This window comes from Sycon ciliatum, chromosome 3, assembly GCF_964019385.1.
Source record: "Sycon ciliatum chromosome 3, ocSycCili1.1, whole genome shotgun sequence".
NCBI lineage: Eukaryota > Metazoa > Porifera > Calcarea > Leucosolenida > Sycettidae > Sycon > Sycon ciliatum.
Window position 1 is genome coordinate 44882970 of NC_088645.1, and position 10801 is coordinate 44893770.

The 10801-nt window shown below is 49.0% G+C and overlaps 2 protein-coding genes across 2 annotated transcripts in view; both read left to right on the forward strand.

Annotated features, from left to right (window-relative positions):
* The window catches only part of LOC135813137 (uncharacterized), a 31987-nt gene extending 25800 nt beyond the window's left edge, over positions 1-6187 (forward strand). Inside the window, exons 5-7 of the mRNA XM_065326354.1 lie at positions 2010-2135; positions 4838-5014; positions 5949-6187. Coding sequence (XP_065182426.1) covers positions 2010-2135; positions 4838-5014; positions 5949-6187 — 542 coding nt within the window. The remainder of the gene's footprint in view (positions 1-2009; positions 2136-4837; positions 5015-5948) is intronic.
* Positions 6188-10179: 3992 nt separating this feature from the next.
* On the forward strand, positions 10180-10587 carry LOC135813138 (uncharacterized protein K02A2.6-like). Its single transcript, XM_065326355.1, has one exon. The coding sequence runs from the start codon at positions 10180-10182 to the stop codon at positions 10585-10587; it is 408 nt and encodes a 135-aa protein (XP_065182427.1).
* The last annotated feature ends 214 nt before the right edge of the window (positions 10588-10801 follow it).

Below are 10801 nucleotides of genomic sequence, written 5' to 3' on the forward strand. Positions count from 1 at the left end.
CCAGGACGAGTTATCTTGTTCTTGGCCGTTCAGGGTGGTTGTTCCAGGACGAGTTATCTTGTTCTTGGCCGTTCAGGGTGGTTGTTCCAGGACGAGTTATCTTGTTCTTGGCCGTTCAGGGTGGTTGTTCCAGGACGAGTTATCTTGTTCTTAGACGTTCAGGGTGGTTGTTCCAGGACGAGTTATCTTGTTCTTAGACGTTCAGGGTGGTTGCTCCAGGAGGAGTTATCTTGTTCTTGGCCGTTCAGGGTGGTTGTTCCAGGACGAGTTATCTTGTTCTTGGCCGTTCAGGGTGGTTGTTCCAGGACGAGTTATCTTGTTCTTGGCCGTTCAGGGTGGTTGCTCCAGGACGAGTTATCTTGTTCTTGGCCGTTCAGGGTGGTTGTTCCAGGACGAGTTATCTTGCTCTTGGCCGTTCAGGGTGGTTGTTCCAGGACGAGTTATCTTGTCCTTGGCCGTTCAGGGTGGTTGCTCCAGGACGAGTTATCTTTTTCTTGGCTGTTCAGGGTGGTTGTTCCAGGACGAGTTATCTTGTTCTTGGCCGTTCAGGGTGGTTGTTCCAGGACGAGTTATCTTGTTCTTGGCCGTTCAGGGTGGTTGTTCCAGGACGAGTTATCTTGTCCTTGGACGTTCAGGGTGGTTGCTCCAGGACGAGTTATCTTGTTCTTGGCCGTTCAGGGTGGTTGTTCCAGGACGAGTTATCTTGTTCTTGGCCGCTCAGGGTGGTTGTTCCAGGACGAGTTATCTTGTTCTTGGCCGTTCAGGGTGGTTGTTCCAGTACGAGTAATCTTGTTCTTGGCCGTTCAGGGTGGTTGTTCCAGGACGAGTTATCTTGTTCTTGGCCGTTCAGGGTGGTTGTTCCAGGACGAGTTATCTTGTTCTTGGCCGGTCAGGGTGGATGTTCCAGGACGAGTTTTCTTGTTCTTGGCCATTCAGGGTGGTTGTTCCAGGACGAGTTATCTTGTTCTTGGGCGTTCAGGGTGGTTGTTCCAGGACGAGTTATCTTGTTCTTGGCCGTTCAGGGTGGTTGTTCCAGGACGAGTTATCTTGTTCTTGGCCGTTCAGGGTGGTTGTTCCAGGATGAGTTATCTTGCTCTTGGCCGTTCAGGGTGGTTGTTCCAGGACGAGTTATCTTGTCCTTGGGCGTTCAGGGTGGTTGCTCCAGGACGAGTTATCTTGTTCTTGGCCGTTCAGGGTGGTTGTTCCAGGACGAGTTATCTTGTTCTTGGCCATTCAGGGTGGTTGTTCCAGGACGAGTTATCTTGTTGTTGGCCGTTCAGGGTGGTTGTTCCAGGACGAGTTATCTTGTTCTTGGCCGTTCAGGGTGGTTGCTCCAGGACGAGTTATCTTGTTCTTGGCCGTTCAGGGTGGTTGTTCCAGGACGAGTTGTCTTGTTCTTGGGCGTTCAGGGTGGTTGTTCCAGGACGAGTTATCTTGTTCTTGGCCGTTCAGGGTGGTTGTTCCAGGACGAGTTATCTTGTTCTTGGCCGTTCAGGTTGGTTGTTCCAGGACGAGTTATCTTGCTCTTGGCCGTTCAGGGTGGTTGTTCAAGGACGAGTTATCTTGTTCTTGGCCATTCAGGGTGGTTGTTCCAGGACGAGTTATCTTGTTCTTGGCCGTTCAGGGTGGTTGTTCCAGGACGAGTTATCTTGTTCTTGGCACTGCAAGCGCAGGGGCGTCGGGAGGTATTTTAGTGTGGTACGGTCAGTCATCGGAAGTACAGTTTACTCGTGGGTGAGGGATGGCGGAGCGGAAAATTTTGGAAATTCAGAGTCTAGATCAGTGTATTTATTGATTCATGGGTACCTGGGGCAAAAACGTGGCACGGTCAATACCGTAGTGACCGTACCGTGTTCGACGCCCCTGAAGAGTTAAAACCTTCATAACATTATACATAGTTATCATAGGCAAGAAGCTGAGGCATAATTCTCGATGCACAGGAAACAAGCAACTACGGCGAAGTGAAATATAGATAGCATAGCATAACTTGTTTTATCATGTGACCTCAGATGAAGATGAATGCGCCACGGGCTTGCATCGGTGTGACGCCAATGCTACATGCTCAAACACAGTCGGGTCATACACATGCGCCTGCAATCAACATTTTTCTGGCAATGGACTCAATTGCACAGCAGGTGAGTCTGCTTGCTATCATACGACTGTCTGTATTTGGCCAGACGGGGCTTGCATCACTGTGTAAACGGGACGGGGTAGGTATGAGATGGTGATGTACGCACTCTACTCTCGATGTACATGCTTTTGACACGCAGACTGTGTGCTGAAGGGGAATCCCCTCCAGCGCACAGTACCATGACTCAATACAGCTAGGGGATTCCCCTCCAGCACACAGTACCATGACTCAACACAGCTAGGGTATTCCCCTCCAGCACACAGTACCACGACTCAATACAGCCAGGGTATTCCCCTCCAGCACACAGTACCACGACTCAATACAGCTAGGGTATTCCCCTCCAGCACACAGTACCATGACTCAACACAGCTAGGGGATTCTCCTCCAGCACACCGTACAATCAAGAGTCCATAAACAAGAGTATGCAACTGTGATCTCTTTTCTATGGGCCAGATGTGCGGCGCGCTGCCTTCATTACATCATTCAGCTGCAGTCCGCGCACTGCGGAAAATCAAACACCGCGATTTCCCTCTGGTTTAAAATGGACTTGCGTACGGAACTGGAGTTCATGCGCCAAAATTTAGAGATTGGGTAGGTACTGGAACGAATCGAGCAAAATCGGATGGGCTCGTACGAGAAATTGTGAGTTTGAATGTATGCTTTCAGCGCGTGATGAAGGCAAGTTACGTAATGAAGGCAGCGCGCCGCGCACTGACCCCTAACCACAGTTGCATACTCTTGTTAATGCACTAGGGGATTCCCCTCCAGTACACATTTTACGCTTCAAGCGCTGTACCTCGAAAGCACAGTGCGTGAGTCACCATTTCTACCTAGCTCGCTCACATGTGTACATCCGTTTATAGGCCATTCACACGACGTGTAAACATTTGCACGTGTGTGACCAAGATAACACTGGCAAACCGTGATCGGTTACAGTCCATTATCACCCCGGAACACTGCAAATGCAGTCAAATCAAAGCAACAAAGTCCACAGGAAAACGCAACACAACGCGTAGTTACTTGGCCAAGCGGTGACAAACAAAAGTCGAGTCACCTGCATTTGTCATGTTTACAGTGAACACAACCCCAGCATCATTTTTGACTGAGGAGGGCGCGGGTGAGACGATCTATTCAAATAAACTACTACTTGTCGTCGAGTTTATAGTTTTCGCTGTGTAGAGAAGGAGAAGCTGTAGCTGATTTTTTGCTTGGCCACTGCTGTGCCTGCACTGTCGTTCGGCTTTACATGTAGTCGCCGGCCAAGAAGCAATGATGGCCGTCTCTGTTTTTCTATCGCAGCGATTGATGATTTCTTTTAGTTCCGAGACCAACCAACTCTGGGCTCGTTTCCTTGTCCAGCGACAAGCGAAAATCAGAAATCCTATCTCTAAGGTGCTGGTGAAGACTCAGCAGGAAAACACTGGACAATGGCTTGAGAGCACAGAAGAAACTTCTTGAAGTAAAACAAAATTTGAAGTCACGATCTTGCACCAGCGCGCCCCAGTCAAAGTGATGAGGTGACCGTTGGAAACACGACAAGTGCAGGTGACGCGACTTTTGTTTGTCACCGCTTGGCCAAGTAACTACGTGTAACTATGAGTTTTCAGGCAACGTGACGTAGGCACTTCGCCAGCCTATACAAAATAAACCAAAAACAGCAACAAAAAGTAGACATGAAAAGTCTTTCAGTTTTATAAACCCTTGCGCAACAGCGATAATTGGAAATAGGAGACATGTAGCTATCCAAAGAGACCATGATGAAGAAATTCCAAAGCTGGTGAGTGAAATTATATAAATTTCAAATGCATACTGGGTACAATTGAATTGAATGATTTGCAGTTCATTCTAAAGTACTCACTCTTCTCCTTCGATCTTGTTCTAATTCTCTAAACGTACTGATGTTTTTACTTCGTAGTTTTTGGAAAGATTCGAATAATTTAGCTATGATATGTTCACTCGCTTTGAATCGCTAATCAGATCTGATCATGCCGTGCGCCCTTTTCTCTCTGGTCCTTTGATGCGCGGTGAGAGCATGAACCTCGCGGCATCAGGCTGTCTTTTGTAGATCTTCTTTACTTTCTTTTTAGACTTTAGTCCTGTAAACAAGCTGTATTTGGGTGCTTGAGTGTGTGGTCGTGAGGGATCAAGGGAGCATGCAGACGAGATTGTGGTTCTCAAGGGTCCGTCCTAAGAGATTCCATAACACGGGACTGTTGCGCACCTCTGTGCGTACCCTGTAGGAATCTTGGACATTCATGATAGTCCTCAGAGGGTTCGAACGTAAAGTCAGAATTATTTTATTGCAACTCCGAATAAAGTAAGTTAGTTAATTACCGGCTACCGTATTTCCCCCGATTATAAGTCGAACTTGATTATGTCGAACTTGATTATAAGTCACACTCGATTATAAGTCCCACTCGACTATAATTCACACTCGATTATAAGTCGCATCCCATTTTTCAGTTTTGAGACATATTTTTTCGATAATATTCATTCCAGTGGTAATTCATGCTCGATTTTAAGTCGCGCCCCTTTTTTACCCTTGATTTTTTAATGTAAAAAAGTGCGACACGACACATATAATCGTGGAAATGCGGGAACTGCAGCAGATCAATGGTCTGGGTCCGTATTGACGGGGTGATTCGTTTAAACCGTATGCTAACCGACTCGTCCCTTCTCCTCCCCCATCTATCTTGTTGTTTCCAGTGGGTTGCCTCGAACCTGTCATCTGGTATTTTCCACGGAAACTGCCAAGGTCTTATCCTGCAAGACCAAACGAGAAAATTCATTTTTTCTGCTTCAATGGATACAACTTAGAGGGAAGCAGCTTTCTTACCTGTCAACATAATTATACATGGGATGGACCAGTTCCTACCTGCGAAGGTGAGATTGAACGTTGGTCCCGCCATGGATCAGTGGCAGCAGCCAGTTTCAAGTGTGCACCAACGTGTTATCCGAAATTTAAGCGGCACTTTCCTTCTTTCTTTCCATATTCATCTTTATGCTATCGGGACCAGTTCCAGTTTAATGTTAACCCTTTACTGGCTAGTGCAGTTTGTATAAGAAGTCCATCATGTTTAGAAGGATTTGACTCTGATACTGAGCCAGTAAATATTACTAATATTATTTCATAACCGCAATCAATAACATGAACTAAACCGACATTTGTGTAGTTTATTCATGCAATGTTAAAACGGTAGAGACGATGTGCAATAAAAAAATTCACGGTTCTCGTGAGACTCGGTTTCTCTATATAGAGGCCAAATTTTCCGCATCCGTAGGAACGCCACCACCCTTCAAGGATCAAGGCACAGACGCAGCTCCTAAAGCGGTGGGAGGTGAGTAGATCAGCTCACCAGCATGTGGTCAAAGACCGAAATTCCCATTCACTGCATCCATGTTTTCCTCGTGCCAGGCCACGAGTTCCCTATTAACTGTGGGTCGCAGCACGGCTGGGAAGAATCCTTCCGCTGTCAAGCAGGGATGTGCAATAAAACGTTGAAAATATGAAGAAATGGTGCGGAGAAAAAATATGGATCAAACAAGTTTTCGTACAACATTCATCAGGAATCGTCGTTGTACTAAAGGACACTGAAACAAAATTGAACGATTATAGAAAATCTAAGTTAGAGAAATAACACTAAGAACAACAGCAGTGAAATTTACACGTGTGAATATTTTTAAGAAGGGCTGAGGCTTCCTGCAGCTTCATCTGTGAAAAGATTTCGGGTGGACATACCCATTCCCATAGCGCTGCACATCACATCCGAACCAGTTCCAGTATCTTTACAACGTTTCGGCACTTGTCCATCGTCAGGTAATAGAGAAAGATTACCGCGGGAGGCGATGCAAGCAGTCCAGAGAGCAACTGTGGACGTTCACATAGTCGGACTACCTGTTGATCCGTTCTCTTCAACGTACAGTGGTTACTGTGAGAGCTGGACCGTGACGATCACCGAGGTGTCCCCTTCTGATCAAACTGATATCAGCACCGGTGTCCAGCAGCATACTTACCTCCTGGCCTGCCAGCTGGGCCCGCACAAAAGGGCTGCGTGACAATTCACTGGCACCATGGATACTTGGCTGTGTCTGTAATGTTGGTTGCCCACTGCTACCGCCGTCCTGCACCTAGGACCGGTGGGGCTTTAACGAAAATCCTTCCGGTTAGCAGCACGACGCTCAGCCTGGGTGTGTGGCCTCCAGGTAGGCGCCTCCCGCTTTCTCGCTGGGCAATCTCGCCACCCGCCTCTGTGGGTCTGTGACCCACAGTACCAGCTGCCTCCTTGCTTGAGGTGCCCGTGCCGAGGGCGACCGCAATGCCGCTACCTGATCAGTCAGCTCCTCGATCTGGCTCCTTAACGCTTCCACAGTTGAATCCGTCCTCAGTATGTTTACACTTTGCTGTCCAGTTCTTCTATTCTCTGCTGCCCTCCAGCACGACTCGAGTCTTGTGGCCTTGGAAAGAATTTCCTCGTACGTCCTTGCCGTACTCGACTCCTCCTTTATGAAACCGTGCACTTGCAACTCTTCCTTTAAACGTTGGTCCCTTACGCTCCTCACAAATTTTGACAATCGCAATCAAACCCAAGAGCAGCATCCGGCAATGAAATCAAGATGGAGGGTGTCCTGAGAATGACAGTTCGCTTGGGTAAGGTCATTGTTACTAACCACCCATTCCATGTTGTGACTGACCTGGTCGTGCCCATGATCGGTGGGGCCGACTTTTTGAGTCGGCTAGGCAAGCAGACCTGGGACTGGCCACGGAGCACCCCGATAACACAGGGAAGTCGCCTGAAGCTGGAGCCAGTCTATCGTAACTCAAGGTCATTGGACAGAGCCAATCATCCAACCGGAGTGTGCAGAGTGGTGGTGAAAGACACGACCAAGATCAGGCCGGGTGAGGAAGCATTGGTCCCGTGCACACTCCGTGGCCATACGCCCGATGCTGAGTACTTCCTAGAGCCAAGTTCTACCGGTAGCAATGTCAGAGTCAGAGCAATGTGCTGTCGGCTCAGACCGGCTTCCTCCTGTGCGACAGTATGTATGGTCAATGCCGGGGACAGTGAAGTGGAGGCAGCCAAAGGGAGAGTTGTTGGCATAGCACGTGCTGAATTTGAGGTCTCGCTACAGAGCTCGCTGGGAGCAGAAGGGAAGCGACGGGAGGTTACCAGATACAAAACTGTTGAAAATCTGCATACCAGCAAGAAGCAGGAAATTCATAACCTGGTCAATGAGTACAGCAGCGTGTTTTGGGCAGAGGGTGATCAGCTCCCAACAGCAAAACGACAATCCAGCACAGAATCCACCTCAAGAATGACTCGGCTCCACAATGGTCGAGACCGCGCAGGTTGGCACAGGACACACGGAAAGAGGTGCGAGAGGAAGTCCAATACCTGATTCAGCAGGGACTGATTCGAGAATCTACATCACAATGGACTGCGCCGATAGTAGCTGCTCGGCACAAGAACGGACGACTGAGATTGGCTAGGGACTATCGGAGGCTAAACGCAGCAAGCCACCCCCACCATCACCCGCTACCTTTGATAGATGACCCGGTGGATCAGCTAACAGAAGCACAGTTCGGTTCCACGGTGGATTTGAAGTCTGGCTATTACCAAATGCTGATGTGTGGTGAGGATGCGGCAAAAACTGCCTTCGTCACACCGGATGGCCAGTATCAATGGACAGGTCATGGAACTCCGTTTGGCCTGTCGGGAGCCACATTTCAGAGACTGATGTCGGCCATACTGGGCCAACTGAATTGGGCAGCTGCGCTCTGCTACCTAGATGATGTGGTGGTTTGGGGCCGAAACTGGAAAGAGCACGGCAACCGTTTGCGCGAGGTTCTCACCAAGCTCAGGTCGGCAGGAGTGCTGTTGAACCCTGACAAGTGCTGTTTTGGAGTACGCGAGGTAGAGTTCCTGGGACACATGATTGCAGCAGGTACAATATGCATATCAGACGCCAGAGTCCAGGCGTTGCTCCGCACACTGTTATAACGTACGCACGCAAGATTCATTCCATGCAACTCGCGTATACCACAGCAGGAAACACCATCTGGTTTGTTCTAGGATAATTTAGAAGTGAACATGTATAATGGCAATCACGGAGAGATAAGCAGCAGAGACACGTCAGTGCTGTCGTGGCACTAATGGCGCTATGACACAACAGTATAGGCCTCGTCAGCTCGTACCAAAGTAAGACACACGTCAGCCATGCAGACGTAATGCAGAAGAAGACTGATTCATAATGAGGTAAGACATTGTCACTTTTCGTCATGCATGCATCAAAGGAGGGTAGAACGACACACGTAGAACACACGTAGAACGACACACGTAGCAGAACGTAGATCGTAGATCGTACAACTAAATTTAAATAATAATAATAGATCAATCTATAACACACACCAAGACCGACAACAGTGACTCTGCTCCGGAAAGCCATGGGCGCTGGATTCCAGGCATGGCCAAAATTGCTAAACCACTTTACGAAATGATGAAGGGCTCAGGGAGCATGCTTCTTCAATGGAGTGAAAAACCTATCAAATCGTTTGACATGCTAAAGCAACAAGTTGCCTCAGCCCCAGTACTGCAGTTACCAGACATGAACAGGCCGTTCGTTCTTGTCACAGCAGTGTCTGCTCTAGGATAGTAGGACAGCCGGGTACACATGTACCTGGCACAACCATTTCAACCGGGTCGGAGTCGGGCGCACATGTACCTGGCGCTGTCTCTGACCAGCCGAGTCACATGCTCTGGAGTCCTGGAAGCAGGGCATGTGGACATGGTGGATTCGCCTCTTCAGTGGAGGCTCCATTTCCAAAAACAACACCTCAACGATCAAGCTCGAACTGAGCACGTGCACTGCCATACATTGGATATTGACTACTTTCACTTTGACGTGTGCCTCTGCATGATCTGTCACACATCAAGCCATGTAGTCAGTCCTTTCAAAAGTTGTCAGTATTCAGGTCTACTCGCTGGCATGTCGTTACCCTGTTCATCGTAGTCCCCCCTTTCCCAATCTGTACTCTATTGTACCATCATCCTTCAATGCGACGGACCCCACGATAGGCGGTCAGCCTTTGGGTCATCCTATTAAAGTTATTATTAGTATTATAAAGCTAATTCGAACGTGTAAAGTACCAGCCGGGTCACAGGTGACCCGGTACTCTATTTTCAACCGTGTCTAAGCGGCGCCCAACCGGGTCGTTTACCCGGCTCACTCAGCTCTGGAGCAGCCACTGCACAAATGCATCGGACGTCGGAACAGGCGCAATGTTAGCACAGCAACGAGATGGTAAGCAGTTAGCGCCGGTAGCATTCTATCACCATTCATTAACAAAGGCAGAGGGGAACTATCCAGTGACGGACCGGGAGCTGCTCGCAGTGGTTTTAGCAATAAAGAAGTTCTGGGTCTACCTGGCCAGCCAGCCATTCGACCTAATCACGGATCATGCAGCTCTTAAGTGGATCAACAGCTTGTCCATGGATGAGCTCCATGGTCGTAGGGCACGATGGCTGGACTATCTGCAGCAGTTCAAAATGAAGCCGGTACATCACCCGAATTGAGTATGGCAGACTACCTGTCGAGGATTGGCCACTGCAACCTGCCAAGAAGTGATGCATTGTCTCAGCATGCAATAGGAAGAGAGAAGGCAGGATGGTATCACCAACTGACGCTGCTGTTCTCGACCCAGGAAATAGTCGAAGAACAGCTGAAATGCCCGGCACTGGGCCCAGTGATGAAAGAGCTGAAAGCGCCGGGCTCGGTAAGGGTGCTCGAGGAAGAAGCCAAGTGTGTACTGAGGAAAAGGTCACGACTGAGTATTGGCAATAGCGGAATCTTGCGCTACACAGAATCAAAAGGGAGATCGACACAACAGGAGCCGCTAGGTCGCAGAAAGATGATGGTAGTGGTTCTACCGCAGTCTGTGCACAGGAGGTTTGTGGAATTGGTGCACGATGCACCACTGAGTGGTCACATGGGAAGAAACAGAACATACAATCGCATACGAGATATTGTATGGTGGCCGTTTATGTCCAAGGATGGCGACATACGTACAAGGATGTGAGGCGTGCCAGCGTCACATGCGCCCCAAGCAACCAGACAAGATGCAGCTAGAGACGATGGATATTCCAAAGGCGCCATTGTCTCGGATTCAGATTGATTTTGTTGGCCCCTTCCAACCATCGGTACCAGAGAAGTGTCGGTATATCCTGGCAATTCAGGACGTGCTGACCCGCTATGCGATGTTGATTCCAACGGTGGGGTGCACGGCGGAGACGGCCGCCGTGGTCTTGTTGGAGCGCTGGGTAACAGTTTTCGATATCCCAGAAACTGTGCAGAGTGACCGTGGCTCGCATTTCAATGGAGCTGTCTTCCGCGAAATGTGTACAGCAATTGGCATGCGGCAAGCACTCAGCAGTCCCAACCATGCCCAGTCAAACGGTTAAGTGGAGCGCCAAAATCAACTCATCGATAATGTGCGGTGTGTGTGTGTGAGGTCAACACAGCGGTATGGCCTGAAGCAGTTTGTGCGTGGTGCAATATGCCCATAATATGTCGAGAAATGCTACTACTGGACACTCTCCATACGAACTGTTGTTTCACCAGCATCCGAACAGGCCAGAGAAGTTCACAGTGCCTCAGCCTGCAGGATTGAGGCCT